The sequence below is a fragment of the Phaethon aethereus genome (genome assembly GCF_964289735.1).
Source record: "Phaethon aethereus genome assembly, chromosome: 5".
NCBI lineage: Eukaryota > Metazoa > Chordata > Aves > Phaethontiformes > Phaethontidae > Phaethon > Phaethon aethereus.
The window spans coordinates 49,955,345-49,975,074 of NC_138579.1; the positions used below are offsets into that span (position 1 = coordinate 49,955,345).

The following is a 19,730-nucleotide window of genomic DNA, read 5'->3' on the forward strand; positions in this document are numbered from 1 at the left end:
TTTACAAAGGTTAGAGATACTTTTGAGCAGTAGAGGTTAAGGTATTCTAAGCAACTCTGGTGACACTGATGTTAGGTGCCTTCCAAGCTCCCTATGGTCTGCTTTCCACTGCTTTAAGGTTTTTTTGAGAGATTTCACTTGCTTCAGCTGAATTTTTTCCAATTTGTACAATTTCCAGAATGATTGAAACATTCAAATTTAAAACAAGCCAAATGGCCTCTCAAAACAAATTTAAATTGCTCAAAACAAATTTAAATTCCTCAAATGCTTTGGAGTACAAGTTTGTAAATTTGGCAAGCAGGTACTCCTAACTGTCCCTTAAAGACCCATGTGAATTTGTCCAACTTAGAAGCATTGGAGGAAAAGTATTAAAACGTAGGGTCATACTTCAGAGAAAACAAGAGCAACTATCTCCTCTTTGCATGGAAGTCTGTTGTAAATGTCACTGCCCCAAGCACAAGTCCAGGAGACAGACATCTAAACAGGTCCTCAGGCAGCAGACAACAACCCTCAGAGGCAAAGGTCTAGGTGGACTGGTCATAGACCGACACACCCCACACACACACCCCCCCCCCACCTCTATGTCATGCTGAATCCACAAACACTAAATAGCAGCAAAAATCTAGAGTTTGTACACCATCAAGCTTCTCTTGCTTGCTCAGAGAAGCCAAACAGTGAAGAGCCTAAAGTACACAAATAAAATGAACATGGGAGCAAGCTCAGAGAATTTGGGATCTGGAGATAAACTTAGGCAAAGACAGACATACAAAGAGTAAGGAAACATCTGGAGAAGGAAAGGAGGAATACAGAGATACCAAGCGAGTTAGTGTTTTTGTTAGAGTAAGAAACACCAGAGACCTTCATTAAAGTATTTTTCAGGCTGCAAAAATCAAACTCAAAAAAGAAAATGCTATAATTAATGCTGCCTTTATTCAGCACAATTTATACAAAATTGGGTGCAAAAGGAACATAAGTTATATTAATTGCATCTCTTGCTGTACTTACCTCCATCATCCATTATACAGTTCTGCAGGACAGAATCTACATCTATTCCATAGTACTAGCACCGCTATTCATATAACACTAAATACTAACAATAGCATCAAAATGTGTTTAACAAATGATTACAGAATCTCATTATGATCTCAAGTACTTCACATTTTTTACTTCACTGCACAGCAACTTTTCATGGCAAGAAGAGAACACTGCCCTCAGCTAGAGTGATGCAAATGCTTCCACCACAATGCTCAAGGCAAGCACCAGTTAAGTCTTATTGTAACACCAGCCTAGAACAAAGCAACTCACAAAGTAAAAAACAATTTAATGAGACATGTGGTTAGATTTTTTTTCTCCCTTTTGCTTTTTTCAAAGTAGTACATGACAAGATAGTCCACATGACAGGATGCTGAACTCTTCAGAAAGTCCACTCTAAAGCAAAGCCAGTCACTGTGGGGGAAGAGCATGCTGGTAACTGCAGGGAGGTGTGTACAGTGTAATGCGAACACCTGGTAATACTATGCACAGACCAGTGATGTGAGAACACCAGAAAAGAAGCCAGCTCCATAACTTATGGGCCTTTTGAGTAAATGTTTCCTACTCCACCAAATCTACAAGATGCGTTTACAGCTCCCAGGTTTTGAGATGTGACAGACCTGGAGATCACAGCGACAGGCAGTCTTTTTATGTAGCCATATGACACAATAGGCCAACCTGTGCAGTTTTATAAGGCCAGGACAAGGTCAGGGACAACCAGAGTACAGACAAAAAAAAAAGTCTATCCAACAGGGACAAACAGTTTCAGCATTAATTTAGAAGGAATTGTCTTTTCCAGGGTTAAAAACTAAGTGCAGATGTAGCAAAGCCTTCCTCCATCATTCAGCAGAGTGCATATGAACTGTTTTAAACCACAGCTACAGTGACTCTCACTTGATTTAGTGTCCTCCAAAAGCAAATTCCTGCAGTTCCTCTTTTACGTTTTTCTTTATTATACCAGTAGATTTTCAGTTAGAATTATGAAGTGTAAAATAGGATGTATCACTGAATTTCACATATTCAACTACCACTTTTTCTGAAGAGTATCCAAGGTCCACTTGGGGAATAACAAAGTGAACCATTACTTTGTAGAAAAACAGGTGATAAATTACTCTGAAGTAGCTACCATATTTAACACCACCAGCAATGGAAAACCCTCAGCCAAGACATCCAAGCCCCTGCAATTCTTCACACAACTTCAAAGAGCAACTTCTGTGTTAAGAGTTTTGATGCAGACGGATCTACAGTAACCACAACGTCTGAGGTACCATACCCCCAGTCTTTAAACAAAAGCAACAAAACAAGCACCTCTACAACAGATTCCCAGACTGACATGGAAGCAAGCAGTCTGTATTAGCATTTGACCAATATTCAGCACACTAACGAGCCAGGCTGCTCTTGGGAGCATGTGGTAATAACACATACATATGAAGAGGTGCCCAATGCTTCACGTGTTATATTTTTCTTGTTCTTTTACTAAAAGCTAACATCTTTTTGAAACCATGAAGTGCATTTACATTCCTCAGACCAAAAAGGAAACTGTCCAGAGGCAGTCATTTTAGAGATGTATTTTGAGCCAGAACAGTTCCAAGAAGAGAAGGAGAATAAATAAGAAAAGAAGGAAGCAACTGTGGTTTTGCCCCTGTTAACATTTACTGGATCCCATTTCTAAAAAGCAGGTTCACTTCAGTCATTTGGGGTCTGAATTCAAAGGCTATTGACTCTCTGGCAAATCATATTCTGATATGCCCTTTGCAATCTCTGAAAATCCTGCCAAATTTTCAAAATTATTTATTTCTAAAATTTCTAATATGGACCATGTCTTAGTCTTACAGCCCTACTCTTCCAGAAAGACTTCAGACTGAGAATCATCAAAACCTGAGCCTCTGACCCTCTGAAGAACAGAAGCCATGTCCCTGCACTTTCCTGACCAGAACTACAAGTGGCTGGTGAATGTTGCAGGAGCCCCATTTCAGGTACAATGGACTCACATCACAGCAACCTCAGCTGTCCTGGCCCTAAGGCAAGAAGGCCCAAAGCACATCTGGTGCACTACCCTGAGCTACCACAGCAAAGCCATAAGCAGTATTTAATGCTTGACCACATCTGGAGGAAAAATGTGCTGGAGTGACCAGGAACAAAGCTGAGTTTCTGGAAAATGCACTCTTACTTCTGTCCAAAGCATCACGCCATCAAAAAGAGGGAGAAACCATTCAGGACAATGATTTAATGGAAGTATTACTTAGGTGGCTATATAACATTAAGTTCAACGTTTTCTCCCCAGACCTTTTTCTATCTCCTCCTCCTCTTGAAACAGCAGCCAGAATAACTGTTTATTGAAAGAGCACACAATAGTAATCACAGACCAAAAACTAACAAACTAACCATCTTCAAATTATCTCTATGTTACCATTTTACATAGTCCACTGATTTTTTTTTTTTTAAACTGGAAGGAAGCAAAAAAACAACAAACAAAACACAAATACAATATTTGCAACAGGCAAGATATATACACAAACCAATCCCAATTCAAACTTACATTTACATTTTACACCCCAAAAACATAAAAGAGCATTTCAAATGCCATAGTGATTCATTAGTCACACTGCTAGCCGTTTACTAGAAACAAGTCTCGCTCCCAAACAGAACTCAGTTTCCCAAGTTCCAATTCCAGACATGAAGTGTATTTCTCATATGCTGTGCATAAATGCAGGAAAAACGTTAGTCCAAACTACATCCCCTGACTATGGAGAACTCCACTGGGGAATTCCTGCTTTATTTTCAATTTGACATCCTTGTCCTCTGGCAGTTTTCCTGAGGTTTTCAAGCAAGTGCTGTTTGGCCATTGCTCATGAAGTTCCTACGGAAAGCACAATCATTTCTTCCTAAGCAGAAATGCATCTTCCCATTCTGCAACGATCTCTGGAGATACTCTTAACATGAAGGGGCTATCCATTTTCTTCAGGTCTTCGGCACCCTCACAAGATAACAGGTATGTACACCAGGATCACAACTGCTTGTAGCAGATTCAAGTCATGTGCTGCACCATTCACAAGCACTCCTGCAATTCCTACTCCCATTACATGACTCTTACAAAAAAGGTTTTCTTCTCCTTTGCTCATCATTGTGTCTTCTGCACAGGTCTCAAGTTTTCAGGCAGATCTGTAAGTGAAAAGCTTTTACGTTTATTTAACAGCAGCTACCTATTTGGCTCCTTTTGTGACGTTAGCCTTGATAAGCTTTCAAGGACAGCATTATCTTTGCAATCTATATCCTGCTACACTTGGCTGAAATGGGCTCAGGGTAATCAAGAACTACCAGGATATCAGGGAATGAGAAAAGATAAGTGAAAAAGGACACAGACCTGTGTGGATCATCTGACCTTATTTAGCCTTGGTGTTATAACCAGCTAAAGGAAAGGGAAGGGAGAAGTTGGCCGTTTTTAAAGGAACTGGCAAGTCCTCCTGAGCCCAGGTCTCCAGAACCTAAGAAACTGAGAGACCACACATTGGAGGGGAAGGAATAAGGACTGACAGACACACTTGAAATACAGCAAGAAATCACACAGCTACTTATAAAATTGCATTTGAAGAAAGGCTACTGAAATAGCAGATCCAGTCTGGATAGAATTACAGTTCTAACAAGTACAAAAACCACCCCAGATAAACTGACATTCAACCAATTTGTGAACTGATGGCAGAAAAGGATTGATTCACTCCAGTTCCACTCTTCATTTGTTATCTAGTCATGCCAGAAGCAATCCAGGACCAAAACATTAACATGAATCTGTATTTACTTTACATAAAAGGGAATTGCCATGGTATTTAGAAAGAGGTATCAGTGAACCACCATGTACTGGAGGAGCCTCCTCCGACTCCACATTAACCATGGAAAGAAATTGCTCTTCACAAATATTCTTGTCATCTTTTAAAATTGAAACATAAAGCAAGTGGTGCAGATGTTGACAGAACTGCTGGCCACCGTATAAGCTTGCCAAACATTACCCCCCAGGTTGGTTTGCTTAAGTTCAAGAAAACTATTTTGGCAGTTGTATGTGTGAGTGTGTGAAGTCGCTCCTTATGCTATGCAGAAACCAATCCTCCCACCCTCTTCTTTTAAGGCTCTAAAAAAATAGTAACTTCCAATCAGGACCAGTTGTACATTCCACTGAAGATGTGACAGTTTGCAGGCATGGCTCTACAGCATTAACAGAAAAACATTTCACTGTGTTTAGGGTACCAAGTGTGAAACAGCACTATTTTTCAAAAAGTATAATCCATTTTATTATTTCTCAGCAGGGAAAAAAAAAAAAAACAGATTTGGCACATATGGTGTAAAACCTTATACTGTAAATAGATACCTCCTTGTATAAAAGCAATTCTGACACTCTTGCCTTGGCTACAAGGACTTAAAACCAGAATGGAAGGTTACAACAGATGTTGTGATGGGTAGGTGATTTTTCTTTCCATAGATAAAGCAGAAGACATCAAATGTATTCTATAATTATCAGCAAGTAAAATGCAGTTGTGAACTACAGATCTGAGGAATACAGCCAGGACAAGATGGCATGGCCCAGCTTCTTAGAAAAAAGATATATACCACAGTAAAATTCTAGAGCTGTGTCCCATTCTAATGACACAATGCTTAAAGAGAAGATATTATACATTTAAAACAGGTGGAGTTTCTCTTACAGGAGCCAGTACATAGTCTTGCTAATGAAACTTTAGGGGAGAAACTTTCTGAGTCATTACTGTTGAGCCAGCCAGTCCACACCTCCAGCATTTCACACCTAGTTAGTGAACTTAGGCACTGCTTATTGCATGCAACAGAGGCAAAGATAGCACACAACAGGCACCCCACACAATGAGGGCACTAGGACAAGCCCATTTCCTTCTTTTAACTCTACAAATACTTCTATTTCAAAATACTCCTCAGTTATTTTCCTGCCTGGAGTGAGGGAAATGGGATGTAACAGATCCGACAGCAGACTTTTTGTGACAACTTGCAGCTACAAGTAAACTGCACATTTCAACATCACCAACTTTGAACCTTAGAACCCCTCCAGGTAGCAATCAGGCAAAATACGCTGCTTCAACACCCATGTGTCTCAATCCAACAACAGATGATGATTTACTCAGCTAATCAAAACTTGATTGCTTGCATGCAACAAGAGCAATTCTCCAGACAGAAACTGTTGTGTGCAGATGCTGCATTACTGCAGAGAAACAGGTATTTTCCTGGTTTTCATAATGAACCACCTTAAACTTCTCTATTGTTGTTAATTTATGTTGAGAGATGCCACAGCCACATCAGACAGCACTGTAAATCCAGTCTTACTTGATGAATGTGTGGTGAGGCGCAACATTTCAGCAAAGATTCTACATGAATGCATTAAAGGTAGCCATCTTTTTAACTTGTCCCTGTTCTTTGAAAAACAGGTTTTAACTTCAATTTACAAAGAAGAAAAGAATTGATTTTACAACACTATGTAACACAAGTAGGATGGCACTAGGATATGATCCCTTTCATTGCAAAACTGGGTTGATTATAACCCAGTTAATATTAATAGTTATTTTGGTTTAGTTGATTGCTGTTGGGACCCTACAGTATTTTCAGTTCAGTTCCCAGTAGTAAAGCCACCACTACCTGCAGTCATTCAGCTGCCTCAGCACAGAAGGCATCATTTGTTGGCTCACAGAGCTCTTCAACAGGGCTGTCTTGCAGAATGACACGGAGAAGTTTCACTTCCTCTGCTTGCTTTTTCCTACCTAGAAAAAAAGCTAGCACTTGAGTACTATTCCCAGTATAAAATCCACCCAACAGTCTACTATGCCAGAAGTTCTCCAATTCAAGACGAAAACACTATTTAATTTAACGAGTTTTGATCCAAAACACAGCCAACTGCAGAGTACTCATTGGACCTACAAAAAGCCCTTGCATCACTCCTACTTTAGCTTCCTGTTTAACCACTCAGATGACAGAGTTGCTAGTCATAAACCGCTTATGTAAACTCAGAGAAAGTGAGCCTAAAAAGTACTTTGTAGTGAAATTAGCCTCACAGGAAACATCAGAGGCCGCCTCCAACATAGTAAAATTATCACCCACTTACATGGGCAATATTTACACTATAGTTTACAGTGAGAGAGAAAGGACAACGCTAAAGTTAAAAAGCCAATGGAGTCTGCTTCCATGAAGAGTAAACTGCTTCCTTTGAAAAGAGGGAAAAAGAGAAAGCACTTCAGAGTTGGACTACTATGGGTCAGTGGCCTTTACTTCTTGACAGACCATAAGGTCTTAAAGTAATCTTTCATGGTCTAGAAGTTTTGTTTCACTCCTTCAAAATAATCACAAATCAGATCACATGTCAGAAGAGAGCACAGATAAAAAGCTTGTTTTTCGGGCACTCAGTAAAGCGATTTCTCACTAGAAGTAGTATTTTAGAAGTTACTACTCATTAAGCAACTGTAATAATAATATACAAAAGGACAAATTCTAAATCAATTGTTACAACCATACAAATTAAGCACACCTTCAAAGTTGTTAAGTTACTCAGGATGCATCCAGGCAGGGCAGAAAGCTGCCCTTAAGGGACTTCAGTAGCAAAGGCAACCCTCCACAGAGGGCATCAGTGTGCCTGGTGGGCTACGATCCCTCACCCAGTCCTGGGCTATCTGATCTTTTTATTTCAGTTGTGCCGCTGATTCCATCCAACTGTTAAATCTGTCTGATTCCCAGCTCTCCGATCAGGCTTTTTACTGAACCTCCATCTCGAGGAGACCATCAAGAGGATTAAATAATTAGCACTACAAACCCTCTTGATCTCCCTGCATAAGAAGCTATCAAATATAAGTAGCTATTGCACTTGCCCGTATTCATGTGTAACTTTCTGTAATTGAGCTTCTAATGAAACATTCACCATGGTCACTTCATTATAAATCTTATTTTAACTACTAAGTATTTGGTTGCTTAACCATGAGTGAAAACAAGAGTTAATTCCAGTTTGACATTCCAAGTTTCAAAGCCATCTGAAAAAGGGACAAAAAGATCAGCAGCTGACTTACAGCATCTTCCCAATTAATACAGATGCTCATTTCATGCATTGTTTGATATTCAGCTTTGCTTAAGAATTCTGATGTTTATCACCTACCTGCAACAAATATTCCTGGTCAACTAGGAGATAACAGGCAGCAGCAAGAAAAAACAGAGACTTAAAAGCACTCAGTGATGATAAGTGAAGATAATAGGAGTCCAGAAGTCTTCCATGGGTATAGGTACAACTACTACAAAACATACAACTACTGTTATAGAGGAATTCCTAGCTTTCTACTATATATTCTAGTTTAGTTATTTAGAAAAAAGGGGTTAATTTAATTAGCCTTTTACACAAATTATTACTGGATTATAAATAAAAACAGGACCACTAAAGATTGTTTTTGCATAATTTTGTAATACTGTTTTTTGCACAACACCTGTCAGCCTGGAACATGACAATGCTTACTCCATTAACATGAATACACAAAATCTATTTTGACTGCAGCTTTTCATTGCCATGATCCTTCCAGGGTGCAAGCTCTGGTAGAATGCTTCTCTCTTCCTTAGTTTTGGCCCTGCTGTTAGGATTTTCTCCTTCCATATATTAACCCCCTGCCATAAGTAATCAATAAAAAAAATTACCTACTTATAGGTTTTTCTTACAAATTTGTGCTTTCTCCATAGACATTTAAAATGCACTAGCTAGAGATGCAGTGTAAGGTAGGGCACCACAAAGGTAGACTGTTAGTCCTGTTTGTAGGGAGAGTTAAATTCCCAGATCATACTCTCAAAAAAAACCCCACAAGCCCCACACTTCCACCATTTCACATAGATTTTAGCAGGAACACAGAGTTTTAAAGTATCCAAGTTGCTGTAATTATACTAGTTATTTTAATGTACTGCTTTTACATCTATCTCTATGCCTTTATCTTGTTCCTTATGCCTGTATTGTCCTCCTTTGTGCTCATGGGGGAATCACAGAGCACATTAAATCAGTTAGTATTTAACAGCTAGCTCAGGTATTTTTATCAACCATGCAGCTGTCTTCGGGCACAAGCAGAGGCTTGTCACCATCTCCAAAACTGCACACAATGACCAAAGTTCACAGCCACCTAAGTCCCTGGTGAGTACCATGAGCCATGTCATAGCCACTCCACACTTGCCAAAGTAGCAGATACAGATTTGATGAACTAAAGAGTACAAGCTGAGCTCTAATACTTTTGAACAGTGTTAGAATCATGAGATAAAATCCTCAAACAATGACAAAGTGATTTTGATGCTCCAGTTCCTCCCCCCTTTTTTTATTTTTAAAGTGACAGGTTGCTAAATCACTTGCTTGCAAGTGGTATTTATTTTTTTCCAAAATGTGTGAGCTTTGATACAACACACACTTCACAGCTATTTAGCTCACACTACTATAAGCTGGTAGCTAGCAAGAGAGAATACAAACTTATCAGAAACCAGCACTGGAAACTTCTCAAAGCTAAAAGTGCACCTGGCTAGCAGCAAGAGACTGCAGGAGGTGAGCTGACTTCCTTTACACATGATGGGGCAGTTCAAAAAATTGTTGCAGGCAGATATGCAATGCTGGATCTTAATCCCAGGAATTTGAATGCGCCTCTTGAAAATATCACCCTGCCTCTCATCTATAGCATTAGCCTTAGTTAACACCAGGCTTTAACTGATGCTTTAAGAATCACATTTTGAGGCCACTTTAAACAATTCAAGGTCAGTAATCTTTAGAGATGGGGAGGATTAGTCCTACCCAGGCTCTTGGTCCGCTGCTGTATTTCTAGGACATCTCAGCTGGTTTAGCTTACGGATGTTACTTCTGAATTGGGCAGCCAGTTCTTACTAACAAAATGCTGCACCTCATTCTTCAGTGCAGCTCTGAAGTGCAGTGCAGCACTCTTCACTGAGCTCTGCTTGTTGAGCCTAAAGCCTAGTATTTAAAAGGATATCAGCCACAGTTATTTTGTGCCCTTTGTTCCTGTACATGAAAGCCATTCATTAGACCAACTCTGCTGAGTGCCTAAACCCAAGCAAAATATCTTCAGCTATAATAGTTGTACCATCATAATAAGCAGTCATTAAATAGCTTATATAGATTGCAGAACTCATTGTTTCTACAAGCTTTTCTCTCTGTCTTTTAAAGTGGCTGCTAGATCTGGTTACCTATTCTTAGCAGTGTGGAAGTCATGAATGTGCCTGCTCTCACAGCAAGGCATAAGGAAAGGCAGTACAAACATCTAAATTCAGACTGTCACCAGAATGATTTGGGTTGATAGTAATGACCATTTATTGATAAATTTTGTCTGTGCCTCCATTTTAATTTTGGGACTTACAAAGGGAAAACGTACGGGTACATAATGTGCCTTAATATTTGTAAACTTCCTGTAGAGCAGACTGGAAGGATTCTCCTGATTGAGGGCAAACTCCATGATTTTTTTTTTTCCCTAAAGCAGTGAACAGCAACAAATCTAAAGGCCGCCTTCTGAAATCTACCCCACATCAAAGAGGGCAGGACAAGGCAGTCTGACAGTCCTCATCTGAGGCTTCCAGGCATATGAAGCTGGTGCAGCCCGCACTCAATCCTCCTCCTTCCCACTGCAGGTTACACCAGGCAGTGTAGGAGTTCTTGCACTCAAGAGCTTCCCCAATGACAGTGCAAGTTCCTTCAACCGTGACTTCCATTTCAGTAAGCTTTTTTCTTTTTAAAATAATTCCCACTCCTCTGATGCTGCAACGCTTTTAATACATACAGTTCTTAAAAAAACTACCTCTTTTGTAGAAACTGGATGTAATTAAGTCAGTCAAAATGCACCTGAAGTACCTGTCTTAAGATGAAAACCGAACCAAACTGCCTTTGTTCTGTGAGAGTTCCAGTTTCCCAAACAAAAGGTTTTAAAGCACAGGAAAAGTCTTCACATAATCTAGGAAACCCCGGCTTCTAATTGCAGAGTGTGGGTTTCATTTAGCATTCTTGTGAAAAGACTCTTTATATCTCATCCACAACTGTGTGTAACTGTTACAGCACTTTCCTGCAGATTCTCCATTCCTGAATATGTCGAGCAGTAAAACCTGTTGTAAGTGAACACCAGAGGGAGCAGTAAACATTCATCTGGAAGGCAGTTTTTAAATTGGAGATGGAACAATAACATACAGGGAACCTTGGGGAAACTTAAAAATAGTTATCGTGGGCTGTATTTTCAAACTATAATATATTGCTAATCCAGTCTAATTCACCACCAGTGCAGGGTCAATGAAGAGTAAGATCAGATACAAGTAAGAGTAAGTCTGCAGATAGAAACACTTTGAGTGATGCAAATTTAGTTGTGCCACATCTCTCACCCCCTCACTCCACCTCCTGATGACACCAGAAAATTTATAAAGTCTTCTGAGACTATAAAGCATTTCTATAAAACACTGTGTGCATTCAGACAGATTACATGAACTGAAAATATACCCAACATAAAAACAATAGATACAGAATGGAATGTGAAAAAATAGGGCATTTCTTTTATATATAAACACACAGTTTGTGAAAAAATAGGGCATTTCTTTTATATATAAACACACAGTTCAAGCTCTACTGGGTAAAATCATGAACGTGGCTAAGAGACACATAAGAGAAGATGAAATCAAGGATTAATATGCCAACATATCAGCAATGAACAAGTAATTACAGCACTATCAAATATTATTCTACTAACCTGCCAAAGACAATTAAAAATGCTTGCAAAAACAACAATAGAAGCATGGTTACAACCATAAAAACACAGATCAGAAAACAGTCCCACTACACATTAAAAAAAGCCCCTCAAAACACTTCAAGAAATTGAACCTAAAAAGAAAAGTTTTACGTTTCTAAGTTTTCTCAGGCTGCCTTCTTCGCATTACAGCATGCAGCATCTACATCTAGGAGTTCCTAGGGTATCTGTCACCACTACCTTGGTGAAATTGGTTTCTCAGACTGCCCAAATATGAGTCACAGTGTTCAGGGCTATGAGAGTTAGCCTGCTGGTGTAGGACTCCGGAAAAGCCTTGCTCATCACACCATGCTGAGTGCAACCCAGTACTGCAGGCATGATAAATCCTTCAGTTCTGACTGCAAGGGGTCCCCTGCAAGCACATGTGTCTCAGGCAAGAGAGGAAGCTGACCTCTAGCAGAAGCCTGCTTGGCAGATGCCTGTGGTACCTGCTTGGGGAATGTGATTAGAAATTGACCATTTTCATGCAGCACTTCATTTTAATGCAGACATTCTCCCCCATGGAGAAGACTTGTTCATAAAAAGCCTGTCTGAAGGACCACTGGAGCAAGGGCTGATGATGATGGATTGCTGGTGATGAAATGAGCTTTACTACTGCAGTTCCAGATGTTCCTACAGAGGCCAGCTCTTGCTAGCCAGTGCAGAAGTGTGTTGGCAGCATATTCTTAGAAGCACGGTTGATGCCCTGTTGCTCAGACATTTATACACTCCAATCACACGGCCTTTAGCATTGACTCAAAAACCTGCTTTACCTTTAAGTTTGTGTTGAATGAACAACAGTGGCAACTGGAAACAGAAACATGTGAGAGACAGAAGTTCCTAACATGAAAACACATCGCCCCAAGGCTATCCTTGTACAGGATTTTTTTTCTAGCCCGCAGCCTATACTCTTTAGCCCTCAGATTAACAAAGCTAATTACTGTATTCACTGTGTGCCGCTATTTGCTCATAGCTGAACACACAAACTTGGCATGTAAGAAATGGCTCTCAGAAGAGCAATGAAGAAAAAGCTAGACTTCTGGGTATTTGGTATGTCTCTAATTCTGGCTGCTGTCATGCCAGGCACTTAGCACGGATGATGTGCCATGCTCTGAATCTGCACCATCTGCTGCTTGTTAGCTGACAAAGGCAGCAACATGCCGTCCCTCCACTCGCTGTTGCTCATTAGCTGACAAAAGCCATTTTCAGTGTTCACATTGTTCTTTCTGTAATAATCTAATACAAAGATGTACAAAGAGCAAAAAAAAAGAGGAAACAAAGATGAGGGAGTAAATTATAAGCTTAACTAAGAACAGTAGTGTACTCTGAAATCACAAGGAGAGAATCCTTCCAATAGTGGGATACAGGTCTTGGCCCCAAAGAAGTATGTCAGCATGTAGCTTATAAAGGTCCACACTAAAGATAAGCCATTTACCTCAAAATGTTTTGAAACATGCAAGCACACATTTCTATACTCTTTCCATTCAGGTTCTCTATTTTGTGCCATTTTGGATCTTCCATATCTGATAACAGACAGAGAACAGAGTGGCTAACAGCACGCAGCTCCCACCTTGACCAGTGCAAGCACTAACCCCAGGTATATATATGCCTGGTATGCAACTAGAGCAGGACTTAGATGCTAGGCAATGAACACCTACACACTCCACAGGAAAGTCCTGTTGTTAAAGATTCTGCATTTGTCAAGAGGAGCCTCAGCATCCATTATAAATCATCTACACAGTTAACAAGCAGCAGTAGTAGTAGTTAAAAGTCCACTAACATCTAAAAGAAACCTGCATGACAGATCTTGGACTACAAAGGCGGATGAGCAATCCAACAGACAAGAACCAGCAGAGCCAGGGAGAATGAACTACAAAAGAGTTCTCCATTTTGGGAGATGCACTGACAATAGCAGATTACTCAAACTATAGAGAACTGGAAATACTCACAAAACATATACACTGCTATAGCCAAATAATTCTTTTTCAAGCTCAATTAGTGGCTTGGAGGAAAAGCCAAAGAGATAGTCTGCTTCAAGAAGAAGCAGTTCTTAATTATAACAATAAGGAGTCACTGTCTCAGCTTATTCTCTCCCTCTTATGCCTCTTCTCAACCCTCCTCCCCAGATAAAACTGTCATCACATCACCATGACGGAAGGCAAGAATACAAGAAATGTTCTGTGCACTAAACAGCATACAGACAGCTGGCATGGGAAGTGTTAAACATCACAAGTCAAAGCACAGATGAAGCAAGGAAGATGACATTCTGGCAATTCTGGATTCTGGCAAGTGTGGGAGATAAGGAAAAACCCACAAGCAAAGAGGCATGGTTAACAGAGATGGTCCTGCAAAGCAGGAGACAGAAAAGGGACAAAAGGAAGAGAGGGAAGAGATAAGACATGAATGGACAAGGTACAAGTAATTCTGCTTTGCATCTTCTTTCCTCCTCACAGCCAGACCAGCACTTTTCATTTGCTGGCTACAGAAAATGAGACCCAGACCATGAGTTTTAAGTTTTCCTGTTTGAAAAGGGACAGACAAGATGAGATGCTACAGGAACGAATTGATAAAATATAGCTGGACATTCACATTCAACCATAAGCCAGCCCAAAAGAGAGAGAAAGACTTTGCACATAACCACACACGCACATGCATGAAACTTCCCTCAGTGGGCAGGCAAAAACACAGCATACTTGTCTTCACAGAAATACCAGTCCACGTACCAAACTCATCCTGTAACCAAACTCACACACAAACACTTTAAAGCAAGGTTAAAGCCTTTCAATGTGAACTAGTTAGCTGATGAGGAATCACAGACAAAGCAGCTTAAAGCACAGCTCAGAGTAGTAACACACTGGCAACTCAGCCATCTCATGCTGCTAATGCAACTGCTGTGGCTTTGACTTCACTATCAAAAGCTCAGCTAATGCAAAGCAGTATCACAGCAGAAAACAAAGGACTCCAATTTGCTGCAAGTTAAGTTTTAGTAATTAGAGCCCTGCTTGAAGGTAACAAAGAGGAAGGTAACAAAGCCTAGTCTAAAATGATTAAAAAATAAAGACGTTTTACACCTATATCTATATACACAGACGCTACAACCCTTGCAATGCTGGCATGATACTTTCAAGTATGGCTGTCCTCACTGGAGTTGGTGGACACAAATAACACACTCATACAATGACACAACCAGATGTGATGCCAACACTTAACACACTTTGAATGTCAACTGTTCTTAGTTTTCAGCTGCTGCTTCTGCAGTCAAGAACAATTCCTGGGCTCCTACATTCCCCTCTCCCACTCAATAAGGCCAAAGGATCTGAATGTTAATTGCATTGCACAGCTTTAAAAATTGTTTGGTTCAACTTCCATCTCATCACTGGAAACTAATAATGTACTAGGAAGAAAAAAATCCCCAGTGGGCATATTCAAACCCTGGAACAGGTGCTCAGTGGAGCTGTGGGCTCTCTATCCTTGGAAACACGCAAAACTTGACCCGACAAAGCCCTGAGCAACCCTGCTCCAAAGTTAGTCCTGCTCTGAGCGGGCAGCTGGACCAACGACCTCCAGAGTCCTTTCCAGCCTAAAGTAATGTAGGAGCCTATCTTTACAGATTGACACAAGCTGGAGAGGGGAGAAGAGAAAAGTGATTTTTCCTTTGACCTTCTTGGACAAGATGCTAGGGCTGCCTTTCAATGCCTTAAATCTGATGTAGAAATGCCTCTAAACACCAGATTTGGGCTGTATAAGCCCATCCAAATTTTGCTTACTTTCTGATGTAAAAAAACTGGTTGGTAACACTATAACTGTACACCATAAGAATGGGACCGTTTTCAAAATTCATCAAAAGAGCAAACCAAATGTTTTTAGCTACACACATTATATGTATATACTCACATACGTAAGTGACTGATTTGTCCCTCTGAAGCTATTAGTAATGCTAGGTGCTTAGCAGGATTCAAAAGGATGTTTCCTGTTAGAAGGATCATCCACCCTTGAGACAGTAAGCCAACATCCTCAATTCAGACATAAGCCAACAACTACCAATGCAAAAACTTCCCAGCCTCCTTACTAATGCTGTTAATTCTTTCTCCCAGTGACTTCTCTCACACCCCGTAGTGCACACACTGTAGCTAGACAGGTATATACAGCATCCCACACAGCGTCATTAGGCATGCTTCTCATGGCAGCATACACAGAGTTAAAAGCTGCCTACTAAAATGAAGAGGATGGAGATGCAGAACAGGCAGCTTGAAGTTTTCTGGAAGCATTACAGAACCTTGTTTGCATGAATAATTTTTGTTTGGAGATTCAAATGAGCTCTATCTCCATTCTGTTTTGGCTTATCTGACCTGTTAACAGCAGGCCAGCAGAGGATATGAATCCTTTGCTCTCCCTGTTGTCTCTTTTCCATGCTAGTTTTACATTTATGAAGGTGATCAGATAGCAAATAGACGTATGGGAAGAGGAGAGACAGTCTAATTATCTCCGTTAATTTGGGCACGATCAAAAGGATGCTCATCCAGAAAACTGTTAGCCAATCAAGTGGGCTGGAAATATTTAAATAAAAAGCCCAAAGGACAATTCTGCAGAAACTTAAATTCATAATTGCCTCAAAGCCTAGATCAGTGAGGTTTATTTGAGTCTGTCACAACAAGAACAGCTTTTATGAACTGTGATTTTGCAGCTATTTATATTTTATTCTCAGTTACTATGTTCATTACTGTCTGCAATTCACTAGATGCAACTGGTTTTGGTAAGGAAATTTTTGAACAGAGTCACAAAGTCAATTTTCCTGTTACTGATTCATGGCTAAATACCCAGCGCAGCCTTCATTAAGAAAATCTTCATTAAGGTTAATGAAAATCTTCATTAAGATTTTCTAATTGTACCAGATGAAACAAAATTCACGCAAGACAGAGGATGACAACATTCTTAAAGACAGAATACCTCCTGGTTTGCATCTTATAAATAAAGAAGTGCCATCATTCAGTTTATTTTAAGAAGTAGAAACAGCACACCAAAAGTCATGCTAGTAGCATATTCAGGAGCCAGATACTGAGGAACCTGAGAGTCACACAGGTATTCTCATCAGGAACATGTCACTAAAAAGTACAGGTTGAACTTTGGACATTTTTTGTTCTTGCCAAAGCTCCCACTGTTGTAAATTCTGCTAGGGTTTAAACAGTCATGCATGACAATTATCAGTCCTTACAACAGGTCCATCCTTTCCTAAGACGTTAAAATCTAAGTAAGAAAAAAAAAATTAACCTGTCTTCAATATTGTAACACAAGCCTGATGCTTTAGAAAGACTGCAAAGCATCAGATATTTATAGAGATATTTTTAATGCCTTAGAAAGGGAGAATACCTCACTTGCTTAAAGCAGAACTACGTATGGAGATTTCCACAGCACAGTTATTAAAGTCCCCTTATTTTAAAAGGGATGGATAACTGGGGTTAAAGAAGAGGCATCAAGTTAAAAAAGCAAGAGCATTTAACAAAACATGGTATTTCTAGTCAGTTAATCTGGAAGAAGCTATTCTTTCTTCCTTCTGCTCCATAAGCAAAGCTAATGATGTCTTGCAAGTGTCTTGAAAAAGGTAAGCTTCTTATAATTCAGTTTAATGAAAACCTCCATAAAGTATATAGTAATGTAAGTAAAGGTTAGACGACAAGCAGTAACTTCTCAGGAATTTCTCAGTCACTCTAGAATCACCAGAAATTTGAGGGGTTTTCACTCCCAACTGGATTTCAAATCATAGTGTTATGCTGCAGCATAATCTTGCTGTCTGGGTAAAACGTGTAGGCTAGAAAGTTTTATGCTTACTAATGGTTGAATAACATTAACTAAAGCTTAATTAATGCTAAGAAAAAGATGAAATCACAGAAGAGAACCAGATCAGACTTTTTTAGCTCTCTAGAACTGGAAGTTCTGTAGGGACAATTAAAACATGTAAACATTATTAGTCAATTCATTTGGTCTATTTTAAAGAAAGTTAGTATTAAGTTTCAAAGAGTTAAGAATTAGATTTTGACAGGAGAAAACAAAAATAACATGATACAGTCAAAAATTTTGACATGAAAGGAACCAGTCTTGAGTGGAGATCAACTTATAGCACTAGGCCAGCATGCTGAAGCAGTATATGCAGGATCCCTGATAATCACTGAGCATCACTCTTCCATTGGAAGAATTGTGAGTCAGGTCTGTTTTAAATTATCCATCTATGAGTAAGGGTTTAGGTACATGCTACTAAGTGCTGTATTAAAATTGGACAATTTGAAGAACCTTGAAGACCTGAAGTAATAAGAAAGGCTGTACCTTTTTTCTAACGATAGCTAAATTAAGAAACTGGCAGCAGCTTTGTTACTTACCTAACATACACTACAGAACACACCAGTAACACTGCCTAGCCAAGTCTTGTGATATTAAGCATGTTATGGTCATAGCAATGGTCACTTACGGCATTCCCTCTCATCACTGTCATCAAAGCAGTCCGGCAGCCCATCACACTGCCAGGCCCCTGGGATACAGCGCCCATTACTGCACATGAAGTTTCCAGGAATGTTGCATTCGTTTGTGAAGTTATTCCCAGGTAACAGTTGGCTCTCTGTGACAAACAAAAAAGATAAAGGTTTACAGGGGTTTTTAAAAAAGGCAGCAAAAGCAGTCACTGAGTAAGCTGTTTTATCAGTGGTTGAATGAAGATCAGACAAATGGATCTTGCCCCCAGTTATTTTGTAATTATCCTATCTGTATCCCGAGTATGGTACTTGGTAGTACTTCCATTTTCCTAAACTGATAATTTTACTTGTTCTCAATTCACACTCATAATTTTACAGACTTCTTTCTTGTTTTTTTCTCTCTAGAAGCATATATGCAGGCTTTTATGTATCCTCAGGTTAAAGCAAAGTTTGTTTTAAAATCTCTCCTTCACAGTGTCAGTCTAAACACAAGTAAAACAGACAAGGCTACAAGAACTCAGCTCCATGCTCCCATGCTTTTGTCAGATCAGTACTTAGCTTGCAGAATACTTTTTTTTGTTGTTCTTGTTACCCAAGAGCTAGGAACTAGGTAACACATTGACTAATTCATATTGGGTTTTCAACTAAGCTTTAAACACAGTGCTGCTGATCAAAGTTAGAATTGAGCTTCTCTGTGTTAACATAGCTCCCTGGCATACATCTGTCCACAGGCTAGTAAAGGCAGTTGGCAGACTAAGAGTCTGCCAAGTGGAGGGGATTTAGTAGGAGGATACTGGAGATCAAGAGAACAGTGTGAGAGGGAAACCTAGAGATTTGCCTTCAAGGTTAAACACAGCGCTAGTCAGTCATTTTAATCTACTGTGTTTCTCACTTTGTGCATTGTTTTTGGAATGAAACATCACAGAAACACAAACTTCAGTGACGGAAGACAATGACACTCAATAGTTTTAATAAGCACCAAAATGACATGTCATGTTGTTGAGCTGTTGGGGGAAGCTTCAAGACAAGACAGAGGATGAAAGAAAGAATATCCTTCCCCTCATCTTCCTCTGTCATGCTCCAGACTAGTCCCTGATGTGCAGTTTAATTGTTTACCTATTTTGAGGATAACTGCATGATTTCTGGAACCATGGGGGAGTGGCAGAGCTGCAGTCAGTTCCCTCACACCCTACACCAGCTTGCCTTCTGCTCCTGTTGGGAGTCCAACTCCTTCCTCCCCCAGGAAGGCCTGAGATCCAGGGGTGATGAGAAGCACTATAAACACAGCATGGAATGCACCCCATTCTTTGATGCTGCACAGGGCACAGTGCAGATCACATCTGCCAGGCTCAGCAGTTTCAGGGAAGACCCTTTCCTAACTCATTCCTGCAGTCCCAGGCAGGACTGCTCCATACAGGCATCTTTGGATAACTCAGTTGCCAAAACAAGAAGCCTC

The 19,730-nt window shown here is 39.9% G+C and overlaps 1 protein-coding gene across 1 annotated transcript in view; it reads right to left on the minus strand.

The window, feature by feature from the left end:
* LDLRAD3 (low density lipoprotein receptor class A domain containing 3) overlaps positions 1–19,730 on the minus strand; it is a 132,943-nt gene that overhangs the window by 71,890 nt on the left and 41,323 nt on the right. The window contains exon 2 of the mRNA XM_082000725.1: positions 18,274–18,420. Coding sequence (XP_081856851.1) covers positions 18,274–18,420 — 147 coding nt within the window. The remainder of the gene's footprint in view (positions 1–18,273; positions 18,421–19,730) is intronic.